Consider the following 22454-nt stretch of genomic DNA (forward strand, 5'->3'; position numbering starts at 1 on the left):
TTCCCCTGGATATCTGCCTGTAATATACATATTACAAGCACTGTTTTGCTATGAACACAGATCCCTTGGAAAACAAAAGAAGGGAAAAGTAGGGAGATACCCAGCTCCCATCTCATTATTGGTAGGTTCATACTAATCCCACTTTTAATTTTTTAAAGTAAATCTTATCATACTTCCCCTCATTATATAAATAAGCCAGGCTCTCTATAGAAACTTTGGAAAATAAAGAAAATTAGAAAGAAAGGCAACTTACTAAACTTTACTTCCACTACTCAAGAAAAACCCACCATCATTTTAGTATATTTCTCTCTTCATTTTCCCCTACACTTTCCTTGATTTAGTTTTACATACTTATGATAATATATACTCATTATTTTTTTTTTTTTTTAAATTTTTTTCTGCCTTTATTTTTTTATTTTTTATTTTTAAATTTATTTATTTATGGCTGTGTTGGGTCTTCATTTCTGTGCAAGGGCTTTCTCTAGTTGTGGCAAGTGGGGGCCACTCTTCATCGCGGTGCGAAGGCCTTTCACTGCCGTGGCCTCTCTTGTTGTGGAGCACAGGCTCCAGATGCGCAGGCTCAGTAGTTGTGGCTCACGGGCCCAGCTGCTCCGCGGCATGTGGGATCCTCCCAGACCAGGGCTCAAACCCGTGTCTCCTGCATTGGCAGGCAGACTCTCAACCACTGCACCACCAGGGAAGCCCTATACTCATTACTGTGTCTTGTTTTTTTACTTCATTTAACATAAAATAAACATTCCTCAGATTATTTACAAATTATTTTTAAAGTAACTTTAATATTTATGTAATAGCCTATTAAAAGAATATACTATAGTTTACTTAATCATTATGTGTGTTCAAATTTGGCACCGTGATGAATAGAGTTGTATCTATTACCCAAAGACTGAAATGCAGAATTAAAAAAAAAATTTGTGATTGTTTTTACCAAAAGTATACTTTAAAGAATAAATAATATATAAATTTTTAATATTCTTGAAAGATGCCTATAGTCTGCTTTCAAAAAGAATTACTAGAGATTTAAAATTTCTTCAGCAATGTGTGAGAGTTTCTACTTTGCTTTATTCTAACCAGCACTGTATATATCTTAAGACACACACACAATACTTTGTTGGTTTGATAGGAGAAAAATTGTATTTCATGGCTCTTTTAATCAGTACACTTCCTGATGCTTTTAGAGTGTGGTTATATACTGATTAGGGCTTGTTTTTAAGGCAAGATTATTTGACCATTCAATGTTTATACAATTGATATAGTTTTATAATTTGATTATTCTTCTGGATTACAATCTTGGAAACCAGAAAAATTGCTCAGAATGAAGGCATACACTTAGCATAATTAAATGATCCAGAGGTTTACATGATCCAAAATCCAGAATTATTTAAATTGTTTTTATTTACAAAACACAGATGTAATTACTTCAAACAAGAATGTTTTGATGTCTAAGACATTATATTTCACACTTACATCTTAGTCCTCACACCATACAAAAACAAAAGTATTCCTATCCATGCTTATTATATCTTTTTCTCTTTATTCTAACAGATAATGAAAGAACGGAGGTGGACTTTTTATTGCAATTCCTGCTTCCCTGAGTTTGTGTATTTCTTCCTAACTGAGAAGGAGAATTTTATATTTTGATTTGGATTGTTTCTTCTTTTTCATCTTTTTAAAAATTTTAATGTTTTTTCTTGTCAGTAATATCCACTGAGACCAAGTTTATTACTGCAATACGTGTCTTTGAGTATTAAAAATTGGTTTCTGGGACTGGATTTTGAGTATATATTTAAGAAGCTGGGCACGATTGCACAGATGGTGACTGGTGAAAAAATGAGAAAAAGAAAACCCCATCCTTCAGGAGTTTTCCCCCAGCTTCAAACCCTTATGTGAATCTCAACTGATGTGGATATCTTTACATTTTATCGTAGTTTTGATTTTACAATATGAGTTTGAAAAATCAGTAAAAGTTTTTGTCAGTGAAAAGTCAACTTACTGAGAGCAAGAATTCAATTAATAAGACATAAACTTCACGAGATAGAAAAGGATGCCAAATGAAGGCAGGAGGGTACCATGACCAAAGATATTTATGCAAAATGTGTGATTAATGTTTTGGAGATATGTTCTTCTGGGCTAAGCTGGGAACTAAAAGCCCTTAAGTCTGTATTCTTGTTATGTGTCATTTAGTAACTCAGGAATCAGCATAATTGTTATTTCTCTGTCTTTGAAGACTGAAAGGTGTGATGCAACGAAGGGCTGTCTTGATATGTCATAGAAAATAATAATGAAGCTAAGGGATGAATTGTTGAGTTGGAGCATTAAAAAATCCGGGTGCAGTCTCCGATCCACCACTATCAATTCAGCATTTCTTACAATTTCTTCTTGGGTGGCATACAAAAGACAAAATTAATAAATGACATAGTTATCAACTATCAAGTTTTGTTACTTTTTTATGAAATAAAAGGGTCTAGTTTGTCTGAAATAAGAAATTCTGTGAACTTTAAAAAAATACTTTGAGTCATCTACTATCTCTCAGCTAATGTGCCCTTACCTGCTCATAAATTCAACCAACATTTCTTTCTCTTGTCTTTCTTTCCCACTCCCTTCCTCCTTCTTTTCCCTCGCCACATTCACTTAATTCAACACATATTTATTGAGTGTCCCTTCTTTAGGCACCTAAGGGCCATGCTGTCACATACAAGGATATCTTGGAAAGAGATGATAATATGGTATCAGTAGTTTTGCAATAGGAGCCTATACTGTGACTCCATTGTCATTTCTGTCAATGTGATGAAACCAAAATAGTTGAATCATTCTTTTTGGCTAGTTGAACCAGTGTGAATTAGCTGCAAACTACAATTATTTTCATTAAATATGTATTGAAATTCAAGCATTATGTAACTGGCACAAAACATGCTGTACACAATCCCTTTATTCAGGTTTAAATTCAACATATTTTATTGAGCAAGTAGAATTTGCAGACCATCATAGGAATATCCACACTCCTGTTACCTCTCTATCTGTCCATCATCCAGCTATGTGGTTGTCTAGCTGTCATCTATTTACTGTTTTATTTTTACAAAAGAAGGTAAGGTTTACAGAGGGTTTGCCCAATGTCACTTAGCTAACATAAGTAGGAATTCAGATCCAAGTTTAAGTTTTTTGATTCCAGGTTTACTGTTCTCCCTACAGCACAGTGGGATGTGAGACTTATTACAATGATATGCCATTTATAAGACAATGTGATCTAGTAATAAAAGCATGGGTTTTGGAATCAAACTTGGATTTAAATCTGGCTGTGCCACTCATTAGCTCTGTGAACTTGAGAAAGTTAATTAATTTCATTTAGTCTCAATGAAATAATCTGTAAACTAAAGACAGTAATACTTACCTGTGGGGTTATTGTGATAAGGTACGTCAAGTGAGTGTAACACAATAGGTACTCAATAAGTATTAACTGTGATTAATTCTTTATCTAGACTTACCTCCAACTGTATAATAGGAGCTCTCACTTTCAACTATAAACTGGCTTCCTGACTGTGTGGGTTGAAATGTCATGGACAGAATCAACATTATGTAACAACAAATCCCTGGATGCTATTCTTCTTGATTCTAATACCTCATGGTTACTTTTGCCCACACAAAACCTAATCATCTCCCACATGTTCGAATCTCACCTTGTCCTTAGACCTTGGACAATTTAAGTACAGAAGCCCCTCCTTATCTGCAGTTTCAGTTACCAGTGGTCAAGCACAGCCGGAAAATATTAAGTGGAAAATTCCAGAAAAAAACAATTCATAAGTGTTAAATTGTATGTCATTCTGAGTAGCGTGATGAAATCTCCTAGGGTTCTGCTCTGTCTTACCTGGGACGTGAATCATCACTTTGTCCCCCGTATCCCACTCATTAGTCACATGGTAGCCCACTCAGTTATCAGATCCACTGTTGAGGTTTTGCAGTGCCTGGGTTCAAGCACTTAATATGCTTTTTACTTAATAATGGCCCCAGGGAATTCCCTGGTGCTCCAGTGGCTAGGACTCCATGCTTCCTGCCACCAGCCTGGGGTTCAATCCCTGGTCGGGGATCTAAGATCCCCCAAGCTGCAAGGTGTGGCCAAAAATAATAATAATAATAATAGTCCCAAAGCCCAAGAGTAGTGATGCTTGGCCATTCGGATATGCCAAAGAGAAATTGTAAAGTGCTTCCTTTAAGTGTAAAGTGCTTCCTTTAAGTGAAAGTTCTCGATTTAATAAGGAAAGAAAAAAAAATATGCTGAGGTTGCTAAAATCTACATAAGAAGAAGTCTTCTATTCTTGAAATTGTGAAGAAGGAAAAAGAGCTTGTACAATAACTATTGGTTATTATCGTTAATCTCTTACTGTACCTAATTTATAAATTAAACTTTAAAATAGGTACTTATGCATAGGAAAAAACATACTATATATAGGATGCGGTACTATCTGTGGTTTCAGTCATCCACTAGGGTCTTGGAATGTATTCCCTGAAACTAAGGGAGGACTACTATGTCTTTGTTATCTGCTTACCTCTCTCCCCAGCTCTGAAGTTATACAGTGCTCATTTCGATAATTACTGTATTATTCCTTAAATATTTTTATTACGCCTGTCTTTTTCCCTTGACAAAATTCTATTTCATGGTTGACAGACACATTTCTTATATTTTCTTCATGGGTCTCATAACACTAGTACAGTATTTGACACCATGAAAAATGGGCTGTATACACCTGGTTCTTGACTACATATAGACCTATGACTTTTGCATTGGAAGAAATAAACTCCTGCCTACTTCTACCAACATTCTATTGCAGAGCCAGTGATTTCATTCAGCACCACTGCAACCCAGTGTGAAACAAAATAAACAAAAGCAAAAAAAATCCAGCTATGCTGTTCCCAAAAGAGATTGGGACAGGGTAATGTGAAGAGGCATGCCAAGCCATGCTGAAATCTCAGAGCCAGGGCAAGGAAAGGAAACAAGGAATATTAGGGTTAGAAGACTAAGCTTCCATCAGAAGTTATATTTATCCAAATTCTCCCAAGGAAGGAGGAGAAAATTAAAGTCATTATCTTTTGTATGTAAATGTGTATATGTATCTTATAAGGGGACCTTGGTCCACAAAATATATGGAAATTCAGACAGTGTTCAATTGGTCTACATTTTTAGTGTCTACAAGAACGACTTTTAAAAATTAAATAAATAACGAAAACTAGGTTATAAGGAAACCATATAAGCTACTTAAGAGAACAAAATTTTTTTCAACATCTTCAGTAGTTGGAAGCACATTTAAAAGAAGTCTATTGTTAAGATAATTGTAATTATTCAGACACCTTAAGGATCTGAATAAAATATACCTTGCTTGATATGCTTTTAATTAATTACTATGAATACTTAAATGTTTAACAGCTGTCTTAAAAAATATTTGTGCTTATGTATTTCATTAATCCAGGCTTTTACTAAATATTTTAATTCAAAATATGTCTAGGCTTACCCCATGGATTAAAATGTTTCTCTCTTTATTCATGTTCTAAGACTTTATTTTATTGTCATTATCTGAAATGCTTTTTTATATAAAAATAATTTGTACAATATGCATTTTTAAGAGCTTTTGTAGTTTTTTTTTTTTTTTTTAATACTCAACCATATTGTAAGCCCCTTGTGGGCAGGACCTCTGCTTTTGTACCTACAGAGCCTAGCACTGTGGTAAGCACATAGAAATTACTCAATAAAAACTTGATGGCGAGTCTAAGTGGCCAGACTGCAATCTACATGAGTGATGCCTAAGACACTAGGTGTGCACAATATGGGGAAAGGTAGCATTTAGTTGACAGTTGATTCTTTATTTACTTTTCCTCTTTGATGTGCTGTTTCTGTCAGTCTTTAAATCTGAGTGGTGCAGAGAGTCTTCTTTAGACTTCTTGAAGAAAACAACTGCAAATATTTGTTGAATATGGGGCGATTGCTGTTAGAAAAAAAAATAAATGAGATAAATAGAAACTACATATAAAACTAACTTGTCTTTTGGTTAGCTAAGTTATTTCTTACATTGGTGTATGAGCTGAATTTTACTATACTTAGAAGTAAATGAAGGTATTGCTGAAGATATATAGCCTGTGGAATAAAATGAACATAATTTGCACATATGAGAGCAGTAGAAAATTTTCATTTTATGACTTTTTTGAGCAAAGTATAGTGTTTTCCTTTTCGAAATAAGTATACCAGAGCCATAGTAAATGAATAACAGTCATTAGCTGATTTCTTAAAGAAAGTTAGTAGTTGCTGATCATGGTTTTTTATCAGTGTATTTAACTTATAATTGAAATATTAAATCTTTTTAAATGCTTTGGAAATAGACAAGAAGTACTTATTTAGAATTACTTAGAGAAAATAATAAAGAATAAAATTGCAAGTGTACATAGAAAACATGAGAACTTAAGTAATAAGCACTAAAATACTATGGCACAGGAAGGGCAGCAGAGATTATACACTAAAAAACCAAAATGCCATGTAAAATACAGGGTTAAACCAAACAGAGACTACCAATAGAAATTCAGGATTAAAACAAAAGGATGTAAATTTGTTATAAGACTAGACAAAGTATGATTCAGTAATAAGTGCTCCATAAATACTTGCTGATTGTTGGGGTGGTGGTGGGAGAGGCTCCTGCTTCTGCTGGTAAAGAATAGAAATAGATATTCAAGCAAAATTAAGTAAATGTCATACTAAGAGAATTTGGAGGGAAGAGGGAAAACATAGTAATATTTTTTAATAAGACTTTGGAAAAAAATTAAAGATTGAGTTAATCTTCTTTCTATATATCTAACCTTCCTTTAAGTTCTGTTAATCCTACCAGTATTTCTCAATTCTCTTCATCATCACTGCCATGTTTCAAATCTATGCCTCCATCATTTCCCATCTGAATTACCCCAGTAACCCATGTCCTGATTCTGGTCTTGGGCCCTTTAATCATCTTCCACATCTGCTGTCAGAGTAATATTTTGTTAATAAAATGAAAATCTGTTTATGCTATTTTCCTTCATAACATCTTTAATATTTTCCTATAGCCTTAGGGATAAAGTTAAAACAACCTAACTTAGTCTATGGGGCTTTCTACAATCTAGTCTCTGCTGAGCCTCTGGTCTCCTCTTCCACATCCACCTTGTTTTCCAGCAATGCCAAACTGCTGTCCAACCCTTTTGTACTTTGCTCATAATGTTCCTTCTCGGCTGGATACTCCCTTCTCCTCTTCTGTACATGATTAATCCTAACTCATCTTTCATGAGTTTCAACTCAAGTACCACTTCTATCAGGAAACCTTCTTCTTGATAAAACGTCCATCTGTGTTGTAATTTGTTGGTGTATTTGCCCATCTTCTCTGCTAGCCAAGGCAGGGATATGTTTTTCATCCCTGAGTCTGGTGTATGGCATAGAACTGGTATTCAATAAGTCCTTGCTGGTGAAAGAAAGAACAGAAAGAAGATGTGAAACAATCAGCAATGAGACTTTGAGCAAAAGCAAAAGTTCAAGATAATTCAAAGTCCAAACTGTCTTTATGTTACTTAAAGCAGGTAATTAGCCACACTTTCTGAATAACCATCCAATTGTTGACTTTCTAGTCACAGAACTAGGTTTGTATTTACACTTGAAGTTGGCAGAGATTCTGTGGAAGTAACTGACAAAACTGAGAAAGAGTGCCACAACCTTATCTCACTTGACTGAAGTTTAGATGCAATCTTAGAAACTCAAGAAAAAAATAACAAATTGAAATATTGCTCTCCAACTTGATCCTGAATTTCTTCAAAGGCAGAATACTGTAGTCTTGTAGAGACAGCTCAGGCTTTGAAGTTGGATAGTTGGCCTTGAATCCTGACTGACACTAGCTAGTCATGTGACCTTGAAGATTCTATATTTAATCTCATTTAGCCTCAGTTTCCTTGTTTGTAAAAGAGTAACAAACACATTTTAGGGTTGCTGAAAAGATTAGATATGATATGTTTGAGGCCACTATTCTTAAGACCACTATAAATCCCCAGAGGTAAAAGATGGTCCAAAGAAAGCCATTTACGGGATGCCTCACTTTTGAGTAAGTGGCTGGAATTTGGATCTGAGGAACTATATGTGTACCAAAGCAGCACATGGGCATAGTTCGGCTCCAAATAATTTTACTACAAGCTCTTTGCAAATCACCAACCACCCTTTAAACAATTAACTTGAATTACCATCAACCAGCTGCCGAACCAATGAGATTTCCTCTGCAGGTGCCAGCAAGAATATTCCTGCCAAAAAAAAAGAGAAAGTGGTTTTGAAATAAAACTGCTAGAGTATAACTCACACTAAGTACTTGTGAAGTTAAAGAGGAAACAACCTGAGGCTAGGGACCCCATTAATATTGGAAGCAAGACATGGTTATGGGATAATAAGGAGCAAAAGAGAAGTATTAAAGTTGCCAGCAAAAGCTACATCACCTGGGCCTATTTCAGTGTGGGCTCTGGACTATGTCACAGTACCAGGGCCAGTTGGTATTAAGAAAGACTTGTCCCAGGGCATCTGTCCGTGAAGAGAAGTGCAGTTCTGTTGTTGGCCTATAGGCAGTATCAATAGATTAGGGTTACAGAACTCAGTGATTGTGCTATTCTTAACTTCTCGTACAACTATTGCCATATTGCAAAACCCACCCATTGGTACCATGTGGGAAAGTGACAGATGCAAAAAGGGAATTCATGAAGACTTGGTGCAGTGTTTCTCAAACTTGCCTAATCATACTAATCACTCAAAGTTTATTAAAATAGAAAATATTGGTCCCTTCCCTGGAGGTTATGAGTCAGAAAGTTTGGCATGGGACCTAGGATTTTGTATTTTTAAAATAAGCTTCTCCTGGGTGATTCTTCTCAACAAGCAGATGTGACAACATTGATGTAGTCCAGTACATCGCTAGACCAGTGCATTAGCATCACCTGGGAATTTATTAGAAATGCAAATTATTTGGCCCCATCTGACCTACCGAATGAGAAACCCCAGGGCTAGAGCCCAGCAATCTGTGTTTTAGAAGCCCTCCAAGTGATTCTCACACACTAAAATTTGAGAACTCCATATGTCAAATGTGGTCCAGAGAGCTGGAAGTTGGGAGTGTAGCTGCAGTTTAGGAAACTCACTTGATCCAGATTCTCTTAGGACTAGGACTTCAATCCCGGTGCTGACTGCTGCTTTTCGCTTGACATCGGTCCTCCTTTTCTATTTTCTAAAGACTAGTTTGATTTTGTGGATTCCTTGGTTTTCCAAATGATCAGGGTAGTGCTCCTCTCTCTTTCCTGATTACAAATATACTTCGTTATTTATTTTCCTACTTGAAATCCACCTGTTGCTTAGCTCCCCCCTTAAAAACACTGGCTGAATGCCCAGTTGGCTCTAACTATTTATGACTGAGGCTCACACTTCTATCAAAATGCTCTTCAATGTTAGTATGTACCCAGCCAGGGGCTACAATATTTTTTTGGAGGAAGGTGTAAGCAGATAACAAACTGTCTTCTTCTCTCTTCTAAGTCTCATCTTTTTTCACCTTATGGAAGGCCAAGGCAATGCTGAAAGACATTGTCCTTTTTTTAAAAACATGTCCATCATTTTGAAGGCTAACTGGGAACACCACTAATGTGCAAAATATTCTCATTTAATGTATAGGAACAGAGATAAAAAGGGAATCACTAATCAGCCAAGGAGACTATTTGCTGCCGCAGCAGTGAATAAGGTGTATTAGTTTGCTAGGGTTGCCATAACAAAGTACCATAGACTGGAAGGCTTAAATAACAGGATTTATTTCTCATAGTTCTGGAGGCTGGAAGCCCAAGATCAAGGAGTTGGCAGTGTTGGTTCCCTCCATGAACTGTGAGGGAGATTCTGTTCCATGCTACTCTCCTAGTTTCTGGTGGTCTGCTGGCGATCTTTGAATCCCTTGGCTTGTAGACACATCGCCCCACGTAACGTTCTCCTTGTGTGTGTGTCTCATGTCCAAATTTCCCTTTTTTATAAGAACACCAGTCATATTGGATTAGGGGCCTGTTCTACTCTAGCAGGACCTCATCTTAACTAATTGCATCTGCAATGACCCCATTTTCAAATAAGGGCACATCGTGAGGTGCTAAGGGTTAGGACTTCAACATATGGATTTGATTGGGGCAGGGGGAACAATTCAACCATAACAGAATGGTTAGTTGATTTAGGGAGGAAGCCAAATCTAAACTTCAAGATCACAAGACCTAAATGATGTTGCTTTGGGGATTTAATGGGTTAGGAATAAATATCTCAATGACACATGCCAGCCCTGGCTCCAATTAGGAAAGACAATTCAAAAGTGATCATATTTCTGACACTGAAATATCTGGAAGTTTTTCCTATAAATAAAAAGAAACAGTAAAAAGCTCATAAAACAAGTGGTGGGAAAGATATTTGTTTTTGTACCAGGTTTTAAATGAACAAATTAGATGAAAGTCAAATTGCTCTATTTATGTTGGGAAGAGTGGGAGCTTGTAAGAATTCCTGCACTTATGTTATCAACTCAGATTGATTTCACTGCTTTGAATAGTCACATTTTTACTCTGGTAAGTTCTAAATCAGAGCAATATACTTATCTAGAGGTTGAAGTTTGAAGGGAAACCAAATGCTACTCATTTAAGAGAGGATAATTAAGGATTTACAAAGTCATTTGAACAAGTGGGCATTCAAACAGGTATATGATATTATTACTGAGCCCAGAGGGTAACGGTGGTCCAGCTACTGCCTTCTTGAGTCAGCTTGCTTATTTGGAGATTTTTATTTATGATTTCATGCCTGTGCACAGATAAACCTTCAAAGGAGCATCACAAGCAGTGGTACCTCTGTTTTAGCTGCTAATTGAAATCTCATCTTGGGTAGAGGGTCAAGTGCTTGTCCTAGTCTCTTTGATGTGTAGGTCTGACTGTTGACACCAGGTCATGTGGGTGCTCTGGAGGTGTCTAAAAGCTATTCATGATCACACAGAACATTGTTCAGTGTTAATCTAATCCTGACTTACAGGTTGTGCCAGTAAAATTCCATTGGCTGTACTTTTTCATTTCATCGCTGTATTTATGTACGCCCCAAATAGTTTAAAAAAAAGAAAAATAGTGGTTGAAAAGACATGGACTTATGTTTCTGGGAAGTGATGCAATAGTTTTTGGAAAAATAATGAAACTTTCAGCATATTTCTAAAGTTCTTTTTTGTATCAACACTTCTTGCTCTGTTTTCACAGTCGCAGTGGAAGATTTTGCCAACACCCAACTGTGTTACTAATCTAGTACACAGCTGAACAAATCATTTTCTTGAAATGGTTCCCCAGTAAAACCTAATCGTAAATGCCTATAATATCCTAGGGTATCTGTCTATATACCAATGATTGTCGGAAATAGAGGGAACACATTGATATGATCCATTTGACAACACTCACCACGTACTTAACAATTTCACATTTCACATTTCAGACTCTGAAACTGTATGAGAAACTAAGTCTTCTTTATGGTGGAGATAACTGCCCAAACCCACAGAGGTTCTCCTATTAGGTGAAGATGGAAATAGCTACCTGAGGTGGCATAAACAGTTCAATTTCAGCTAAGACCAGTCTTAGACTGGGTACTGGGAAATTCTTCTGTCTCATAGGTTTACATTAGGTATCCGGTCAGTTGTTTGAAAGACAAATGTGTAATTGTGTATAGTGATGAGATTAGCAGCCCTAAAATATATTTCTGAGAAAATTTCATCCATTAATAAATGACAAAATCAAACACGACTAAAAGTCTTTCAAGCAGGAGATTCTGCTTTTGGAACAAAGGACCAGTTTCTAGTGATATTATCAGAAATGTTATAAAGAGGTTTTATATCTCTTATGTCTCTACTGGGGAAAGAGGCCAAGGGCAGGATAACTCCAGGGCCTTCCAATCTCTGCTGATAGAACAATATCAGACCATTCAGAGAAGGAAAAGTATCTCTACCTTATTTTTGAATTGTTTTTCTTAATAGGGATTTTTCTTTCATTCCCTCCCTCTCTCCCTCCCTTCTTTCTTTCCTGCCTATATTTATTAAGTTAATAAAATCTTGACTGTGTGTTACTTGGGAATAGGAATCAATGTGAATCTATATGATGCAAAGGGAAAAGAGAAGTAACATTTTCTAAAATTTACAATATATAAATGCTTTCTATTCACTATCTCATACAATACTCACTACCATCCTATGAGAATGTTAATGTAAACTTCTATTTTAAAGATGAAAAACTTGAAGTCCATCTCTAAATTAGGATTTAATTACCTTGCTTTCCCAGCATATTAGATGATCAAACCAGTGTTCAAACCCAGGCTTGCCTGGCTACAAATCTTGTATTTTCATTGTATCTTTCAAGATGTTTCCAGTGTTTAAAATTGATTGGGAAGAGAAAGAATATTAGAAATTATATTAGCCACAAGAAAATAATTATAGTTTCTTTTTTTAATATAAATTTATTGATTTTATTTATTTATTTTTGGCTGCATTGGGTCTTTGTTGCTATACATGGGCTTTCTCTAGTTGGGGTGAGCAGGGGCTACTCTTCATTGTGGTGCATGGTCTTCTCACTGCGTTGGCCTCTCTTGTTGCAGAGCATGGGCACTAGAGTGCAGGCTCAGTAGTTGTGGCACACAGGCTTAGTTGCTCCACGGCATGTGGGATCTTCCCTGACCAGGGATCGAACCCATATCCCCTGCATTGGCAGACGATTTTTAACCACTGCGCCATCAGGGAAGTCCCTATAGTTTCTTAAAGAAATGATAGGACTTTAAAATTTTGCATCCTTCCTCATTTCCTTCTCTTTTCATTCATGTAGGAAGAGATGAAAATTCTCTGAAACTATGGGTATTATTCTCAGCCAGAACAAATTGCTATACAGGATACCTCACTTGAATTTTATTTTCAAGAGCATGTTTATAGTTTTTTTGACCCTGATGTGTCTCCTTTCAGTTACTTTATAAATGTAGAAAGCATAATTTCACATTCCCAAATATATGACGAAAAAGAAATATCTTCATTTTCTAATAGCATGTGAGCTTAAAGTCAAGAGACATTATCAAATTTGCTCCTCCAGGGACAGAAAAAAAACTGTGATAGTAAAAAGGAGAAAGTGTGTTAGAATTGAAACCAGAGGTACTGGTTTTGGATATATACTCCTCCGCTTCCCCTCTATGTGGATTTGGTAAATGATTTAAAAGCTTTACGCTTTAGTTCTATCACCTGCAATGAGGCTTAACGTGGAGATAGCATGTAAAGGCACTGCAAACTTTCAAGTCATGCAAACACACAGTACTGGTCCTGCCTGTCCCTACTCCTGAGCCCACGGAAGACCCTGCCAAACTATCATGGTCCTTTTCCCAGCAGATTCCAGACAGACTCATAAATGGAAGCCTTATCAAAGCCTTCTCTAAAGACTACCCAGGAGACCTACCTGGCTTAGTGGGTCTAACAAGTTTGGGGAATCCTCTCTGCCATCCTGGGTTTGGGTGAAAGGTACCCCACTGCTTTTCACCTGAGTAACATGAGATGAATACCATGTTGGAGCTTTAGTTTATTAACTCAAGTTATTTCCTGTTAAAATGCAGCTATTTTAATGAATGACTTAATGAGTGATACATACCTTCCTGGGAGCAGTTTGTAACAGCAGAGTTGGAAGAGGGCAAAGAAAGCATCAGGGTACACAGAGGGACAGAAAGGCATGCTCATGACTAGGAAGAAGCTTGCAGGGGGAGAAGAAAGGGGAAGCGAGGGGATAAATGGCCATTGTCCCCCCATTTCTGCAGTCTCTTCAGATTCAGTCCTGCCTACATGGGCATACCCTTCTAGACCGTTAGTCTATTTACCATTACTCCTCCCCAAAATAGCTATTTTCATTGAACATCATCTATGGTTTGGCATCCTGCTAGGCACTTGACATATTAAATTGTCATAGCACAACTATGCTATTATCTCTTTTTTACAGCTGAGAAAAAGAAGGCTCAAAGAGCAGTAAGGTACAGAGACTGGATTAAAACCAGATCCATTTCAATCCAGACCTCCTCATTTTCTGCCAACGGTACTGTCTGTCATGCTTCTCTAATTTGGAAATTTGTATTTTCCTTCATGTCAAGAATGTGAGGAAACCTATAGCAGTCAAAGAGATGAGGTTATGCAGCAGCAACAACAATACACCTTGAAATCTTAGTGTCTTAAAACAGCAAAGCTCTTTTGCCCTCATACAACATGTCTGTTGAGGGTTAGTTGGGGGGAGTCTCTGCAGGTCATCCTCATCAGGGACTCGGGCTAACAAAGGCTCTGAATATCCCTAGACCCTGCAGTGGGGGAGGGGAGAACTGTATAGCAGCTCCTAGCTACTTCCAGAGCAAGGATTACGTCACGCCAACCCAAGAGGACGAGGAAGTACAAGCCTATCATGCACAGAGAAAAAGGAGAAATGGAAGTACTGGTGAGCAGAATCTCAACAGTAAAGGTAGAATAATAATAAAAACCAAAACTGCAGAAGTACTGAGTTTATGAAGAGCAAGGTCCTTTCCAGCTTAGCTTTTGAACCCAAACCTGCTTATTTCAAGCCTTATTCACGTGTTGATTTACTTGGCGAGGTGAGAGAGTATCAGCAACCAGTCATTTTAAATATGGGCAGAGACAGGCATATTTTTACCAAAGCTGGAAAGAACAGTTTGGTCACTCAAATTACCCAATTAAGACTTATGGTAAGAACAGCATATGGTTCAGAATTGCTACAGATTGCTGCTTTAGTCAATAGAAAATTTTCCACATGTATGGGGATAAGTCAGCACATCCTTGGAAGAAATGCAAGAGTATTTTGACATTTTGTACAGAAAAAATATATTGGAGTGCTCATAGAATGCGGTGCCCCTTTCAGATGAAATGAAGTTTTGGATTTGCGAACTGAAAATCTGCAAACTGTCCAGGTAATTAAAGAATATTCTAATTCAAAATCATTTGACTGGCAAATGCTTCTACTTCTAGGACTCTATAAAGCCTACATTGACCTTGAATTAATAAAGCAAAGAAGTGTGATGTAGTGGAAAGGGCTTTAAAGAAAGCAGGGTTCATAACCCCATGCTGAAGTTACTATAAGAGTTTAGTTAATTTCCTATTCTTTTAGGCTATTTATCATCTGTTATGTGGGGGATATTAATAAATAAATATGGCAAGTACTACCACAAAATATATCTCTACCTCCAAAATACATCTTGATACTGTCCACTTCTTTTCATCTTTAATACTCCTAATTCAGGAGAAACTCATCTCTCAGCTAGATCACCACCAATAGCCTCCTAATGATTTTTCCGTTTCTGCTTTTGCCTCCAACTCAGTAGACATAAGAATCTTTCTTATCCCAGGGCCTTTGCACATGCTACCCCACTCTTTTTGCTATTTCCTATCTGGACAGCTCTATTTCTTCTTTTGATTAGCAATTAAATCCATTCTTAAAGCAGTCTTTCTTGATCTTCCTGTCTGTTGTTGTTTCCTCTTATTATTTGTTACTTCTGCTCATTTGCTTCCTTCATGGTGTGCCCGTCCTAATTTGTCATTTGTTTTTGTTTGTCTGTTTACTTCCTTGTTTTCTGTACTAGAATGTGAGTTTCACAAGGGCAGAGACTGGCTTGTTCTTGTTCAGCCTTGTCTCTACCAAGCCCAGTGCCTGCCACGTTGCAGGTGTTCAAGAAATATACGTGCAATGATATAAGGAGCTGTTGTGAAGAGTAAGTGAGATAATTAAGTGCATAAATAAGTACCTAGGTGGTGCTCAGTAAATATTGGTATTCCTTCCCTTTTCTTTACTAGTGCTGCCCAATCAGTCTCCACCTTTTCTAACCTATACATTTCCCTGCTGAAGGTACACTGGCATGTCTCCCCATCACCTATGAATGTCCTAGAACTCTAACTAAATGCAAATGATACTGAAGTACAGAGAACAGAAAAGGTTACTCTTGGCTTTGATACATTTGTCTTTAAGTACATCTGTGTTTTTGTGAATTATGCACTGACATCCTTACATGACCTTTTTTTATACCAAATTTGGAGATTAGTAATCAGCTAGCAAACATTTATTTCTTACTGTCTCTTCCTATAGGTGCTACAGTATCTCTAAATTTGTCTTGAGCAATGGTAATGCAAAATTATTTGAATCTTTTGTTGCCATTTTCTCTTATTTAATAGTGGAAATGAAAACATAAACATGAATAAACTACTGATTAAAAAGTCAGGGTAAGAATACAATTAAGACAAAGGTGAAAATAATTAAACATATAATGAATGGTTAACATTTAGATTTTATTGGACACATTGAAATGAAAATGATTAATACTGCATTTTAAAAGGAAAAGAATAAATTTAAAGAACATGAAATGCTAGAATTTATTATCAGATATTATATCTGAAAGGTGAGGCATAATTATGAAATTTACATCAGTTTAGCTCTGTGTGGAACAGAATCTCACTCTAAAATACACTTCTTGCATGTTTGGCTTTCATTTATGTTTTTAGTCTGGTTTTGTCTGAAAGTAGTAGTTTGCTAATGGAGCGTGCTCCTTTTTCTCCCTGAAAGATGGACAAACACACTCCCTCAGTTTACTTATGAGGAATTTATGACTCAGTGAGGTGAAGGAATTAGTCCTACAGGCATGTCTTAACTCTTCTTGATCAGTTGCCTGAATTATTTTAGAGTCGAGTTCTGCAGGTGGAGAGACCAGTATTTATTTAAAAGAAACTTCTCATAGTTTTGGACTAATATGCATTTATAAATGGTGTCCATTTTGGAGTGGGAAATATTTACCAGTGTACAGCCAACTGTTCTAGATGCACAAAAAGAAAGACCCTCAAGATATCTTCTTCACTTGTTTTCTTCTTGGTTGATCACTTCATAGGCAATAGGATGTTTACTTCCATCTGTTCTCCTTTAAGATTGATGAAGGGCAACCTGTGGGGACCACATCTTGTGTTTCTAAAATATTTCTGCTTCGATGAATCAGGTCTAGAAGAATGTTTGTGACTTTCCTACAAGCCTGCTGTGCTCCTTAACTTTTGCCAGATTCTGCGGGAATCTGCCTCTTGACTGTGACTCATTCATTCTCTAGATTTGGCTTGTCCTGCAGTCACCAAAATTGGCCATTTTCTTAATATTACTCTGGATTTGCAGAATGGGTTTTGGAATTATGCCCATATTTCCTAGCATTTGATCCCCAACAAGCCTATCTATTTTTCCTTCACTGAAATTACCATCCTCATTGCACTAGCCTCATTTCAAGTTCTCAATGGATTTGTGAACTGCTAGAATTTATTATCAGGTATTGTGTTTAAAAGGTACAGAAATCTGTACTGAACAGAGCTGCTCTGGAGTACACAGAGCTTCACTTATCTGTTCCATGTGTGTCTCTTAACATATGACAACCTGACCAAAATGTGAGCAGCCCCGACTGGAATGCATCAGTGACCACACAACTCTTAGCAAATTAAATCTCAGTACAAATGTCCTTGACATTTTTTTCTTTTCAGTTAATGATGCATATCACTGCTTTCCAAACTCTTTCACAAAGCTTACAAAATCCATCCTGACCTTTACCATTTGTTTAACTTTACCATCCCTCCTTCCCTTCAAGTGTACTCTTCTGAACTACTTTACAATCCTTGACTCCAATTTTAAACATGCCATTCCTTTTGTTCGGATTGTTCTTCCGTTCCCACTCAGTATCTCAAGTATACTCTGGTGTTGTGGGACACCTGAAGAGGATGTCCTCCATCTCTCTGGACAGTTTAGAGCGTGGGGTTAATTTGATGTTGCTTGACTATTCATTTCATTAAACATCAGAAAGTGATTTAGGGCTTAGGGAGAAAGTGGAACTGTATTTCACACATAGAAAATGATGAAATACTAAACTTCTTAAGGGAAAAGATCTTAACTCTAGGGACTTAAGCTGTTCCAAGCATTTTGCACAAAAACAAACATTTTGTATCTTTATACCTGTAGGCATGTCCATGCGTGTACGTGTGTTTATGTGTGTGTGTGTGTGTGTGTGTGTGTGACTCCCTCCCCATCACTAAAAACTTTTCTCTCAAACCCTTTACTCCACACATGAAGAGACATGTGGAGTTCTGTGGATAAGGTATAAATTATGTCTGAATCTATTCCAATATTTAACTCTAAGAACGTATTCTAATACTGGCAGAGCCTTTGAGAAACACGCTGTAATTCATCTTTTTTCTTTTTTTTTTTTCTTTATGATAGCTATAGGTAGAGAAAACATTTCAGCAGGAGAACCATCCACAACAAGAGCAGAATTGTCAGGAGTAGCTCAGCTCCCATCTGGGCTCTGGTCCTTCCTTTCATTCACACCTGACCTCTATCTAGTTAGCAGCATTTAAAGATGAGGTTAAATTGTAGCAAAGGATACAGAGAGTTGTAATACCCCCACTGAAGATAAAGATGCTTTCTGGTATTAAAATAGATTAGTACTAATATATTTGAGTGGATATTCATTGGCTTTCCCTGGTGTCCCTGTCTCCATCTTTGAGGTACAGAGACTGAGGACAAAGGTCTCTGCAGGAAATGTGTTTACTTTGTGACAAACATACAAGACATTTTTACTCAAGACTTGAGAATTGAACCTGATGTGCATGTCTCAGGTTGGTAAGAAAATGGAGAGAAAACTTAGATTTTATAACACATCTGTAGTTGCAATATCATCCTGAAAATGCAGTAACTATAACAAAGATTTTACAAACCCCCATTCAAAGGATCCCAATTTGACCAAGATCAGAACATTCACCTCAATTTTCAGGCACTTGAACCAGGAACTCATAATCTTGATTAAGCCAAGCATGTGGATCGACTTGAAAAATTATTTACAATTCAAGTTAAATGAAGCTGATCATTTTTCTTTCTCGGTTCATGCAAGGCCCATTTCAGAAAAGCATGCTTATCTGTTTCTATATAATTAAAAAATGTCTTGTTCAAGAAATGAAGTATATAAAAGAATAATCAGACACACTTGCTAAACTAACTGCATGTGGAACTGTGCCGGTCTCCAGTCTCTGTGATTAGATTGTGTCCCTCCACTTTCTTTAAATATTACAAAAACGAGTGTAAATTAGTATGCAGCTATTTTCAGATTAATGGCAACATGTAAAGCTCAAAGGTTCATGTTCTGTTTTGCAGGGAGTGTTGGTTTTGTATGATTAGCATTTACTTGTTCCTCCCAGCAGTGAGGGGTGATCAGGCTCTTTCTCAGGCATTACAGGAAAACTCTACTGTTCCATTACACTCATTATATCTTCAGCCTCGATGAAACCCATGATTGTGTTCTCTGGTACTTAGGTTATGTTTTGATTACTATGGACATTTTAAAAAAAATCTTGTTTCTTAGGATTCCCAAGCACAAACAATCATGCATCCTATCAAAACAAGACAAACCATAGCATGTAAAAGTATAAATTTTTAGAACACTTATACACAGATAAATAAACAAAAGTGTATGGAGTGTGACTGTTTCTAAATGATATCATGCTGCTTATTTGAGCTGCAAGTACTCAGCACTGATGAAGCCATGCGTGATCCCATCAGCTTTGCTAAGTCCCAGCAATGCAAACTGAAGCTCGATAATCCCAGTCTACAGCAGTGTGAGAACCTGAGTTTGTGTGTGGTCTGATGCAAAAGTTAACTTGTGTTATTTTTCTAGACATATGGAGCTCCCCTTTACTTTTGGAAGCTGAGAGAAAGTAAGTTTGTTGAGCGTCTACTTTAGCCTAAACATGGTGCTAGATATATTCACATATGATATCATGTTTAATTCTAACAATCACCCTAACAGTAAAAATTCGTATCCCTATTTTACCAGTGAGAACTAAGTCACTCAGCAGATAACTGACTTCTCAAGAACGTGCCGCTGAGGCTAAGATTTAAACCCAGGTCTGAGCCCCTCGAGTTTATTCCTGGTCTAATTTATCATGCTACTTCAGGTCACCAAAAACCTTCTTACATAGTTATACCTGGAATGATATAAACCTGCCCAAGGACATGCAGGAGCAAATCAACAAGGGAAAGTAAAGTGTAGCAGTACGTGAAACATAAGAGCTGTGACCAGGCACACATGACTCCTGGAACAAAACTAGTCAGGACCCCAGCCAAACAACCTGGAGGTCAGATTTGGGCCACAGTCACACTGCAAACAGGAACGTCAAACAGGAAAACTGCAGCAGAAGTCCAGGTATGCAGACTGTACCAGCAGGGCGGACTGCTGGGGAGAACTCATGAACACTCAGGGCCTTCCAGACATACCAGCTTTATAGCAACAGACTAATTTCAGAACCCACAGACTGACTGTGGATCTATGCCTGCTATTGTATGATGTTTTGTGTGGATTATCTTAATTAAATCTCACCACAGCCATGAAGAAGCAAAATTATTTGCCACAGTTTAGTCTGGCCAGTTGAGTAGTGGTAAAGAACATGGACTCTGGAACCAAACTGCCTGGGTCTGATTTCTGGCTCTTACTGGCCTGTACTCTCTAGCTGGGGAAACTTACTTTTTCTGTTACCTAGTTTCTTCCTTTGTAAACTAGGAGTGATAATGGTGCTCACTTTTTTGGGTTAAGAGTCTAAAAAACCTCAAATAGTGCCGGGCTCAGTGTAATTGCTAGACAAGTGTTTGGTAAATAAAGGAGGGGACTGAGTAACCTGCATAAATTCATAAAAGTAATGTGTGGTAGAGCAGTGACTCAAGTCCAGATGGCATGAACCCAGAGCCCAGGGCATAGTCCATGGTATATAGAGTATGGGTTCTGATGGGTACACTCAGACAGCGGTGTCTGATTATGCGAATGTGGGACCTCAGCAACTTCACCTGTGAAGGGTCTAGGGAAAGCAGATGCCAGCACGGTCCTAAGATTACTTCTCATTTCTCTCTCATCCCATATTGGCTACCATCTCTATGGAAATCGTGACATATCTGAAAGTCATTTCAAAATCTCCTTTACCTAAGACCCTTTCTGGTGTTGGATGTACACTTGAGATATTTAACTTTGCCTTACTGAATCCATCTCATCTAAATTCAACAATATTTAGTACTCTCTACCTTCTGAGTCCACAATGGTGGACTCTGGAGAGAGGTTTCAGGGCGAAATATAAAGAATCTTACTGAGTCTGTGTGCACCAGTAATTCCTTTTCCACGATAAGAAACATGCCAGATGTTTACAATCATGCAATGAGATTTTCAAAGGGCCATTAGGTGCTTTTTTCATGCACTTCTGTGAATCATGTTTTTTAAAAGATAAATATAGCTTTTTCTGTGAGGAAGGAATTGCTGTTTTGTGAATATTTTCTTGTTAATTTGACATGAAGCAAACGATAGCAATACATAGCTACATCTGTACAGTCTCAGCACTACATGAGAAGGTAAACTTTCAGTAAAAAAACATTTGTACCTATGCCAAATCAAATCAGATTAGATTGTATAAGATCTATTGTCCTATGACTCCAAGTCCTTGGACAACATCCTAATTTAGTCTATTGGAGTCCTTTTCTCTGGATTTCATATGCATAGACACACACCTGGTAGGCAGAGACACAGTCTGAATTTGAGAGCAAACATTTTGTACTAAAGACCACGTCCCACAGTTCTAAGTGATAGCAAAATCTCTCATGTGTTGCTTTTCACAAAACTGCAAAGCTATAAGGACAACATTAAGTGAAGGGTCTGCAGCAGGGTGTTGGGGTGCATTTTCTTGGACCAGATTTTGTTTCTCGCTGTTGTCAGTTTCTCCGAGTTAGAAGGGGCCATGTTTAGTTCAGCTCAGAAAATATAAGAATTACAGAGAGGACCTTCAAGATGGCGGAGGAGTAAGACGTGGAGATCACCTTCCTCCCCACCAATACATCAGAAATACATCTACATGTGGAACAACTCCTAGAGAACACCTACTGAATGCTGGCAGAAGACCTCAGACTTCCCAAAAGGCAAGAAACTCCCCACGTACCTGGGTAGGGCAAAAGAAAAAGAAAAACAGAGACAAAAGAATAGGGACGGGACCTGACCTCTGGGAGGGAGCTGTGAAGGAGGAAAAGTTTCCACACACTAGAAGCCCCTTTGCGGGTGGAGACTGCAGGTGGCGGAGGGGGGGAAGCTTTGGAGCCACAGAGGAGAGCGCAGCAACAGGGGTGCGGAGGGCAAAGCGGAGATTGCCGCACAGAGGATCCGTGCCGACCAGCACTCACCAGCCCGAGAGGGTTGTCTGCTCACCCACCGGGGCGGGCAGGGGCTGGGAGCTGAGGCTCGGGCTTCGGAGGTCGGATCCCAGGGAGAGGACCGGGGTTGGCTGCGTGAACACAGCCTGAAAGGGCTAGTGCGCTACAGCTAG

General features: G+C 37.7%; 1 protein-coding gene and 1 long non-coding RNA gene across 2 annotated transcripts in view; one reads left to right on the forward strand and one right to left on the reverse strand.

Annotated features, from left to right (window-relative positions):
• The window catches only part of PTGER3 (prostaglandin E receptor 3), an 81323-nt gene extending 78872 nt beyond the window's left edge, over window positions 1-2451 (forward strand). The window contains exon 4 of the mRNA XM_082358519.1: window positions 1564-2451. Coding sequence (XP_082214645.1) covers window positions 1564-1567 — 4 coding nt within the window. The 3' untranslated portion in view covers window positions 1568-2451. The remainder of the gene's footprint in view (window positions 1-1563) is intronic.
• A 2205-nt stretch (window positions 2452-4656) lies between these two features.
• LOC309613564 lies at window positions 4657-22400 on the reverse strand. The gene is made up of 2 exons (XR_014235791.1): window positions 13507-22400; window positions 4657-12823 (listed from the first exon to the last, which is right to left on the reverse strand). It is a non-coding gene; the product is annotated as an uncharacterized lncRNA (long non-coding RNA).
• Window positions 22401-22454: the final 54 nt, after the last annotated feature.

Source organism: Balaenoptera borealis (genome assembly GCF_965194805.1).
Source record: "Balaenoptera borealis genome assembly, chromosome: 1".
NCBI classification, from domain to species: domain Eukaryota; kingdom Metazoa; phylum Chordata; class Mammalia; order Artiodactyla; family Balaenopteridae; genus Balaenoptera; species Balaenoptera borealis.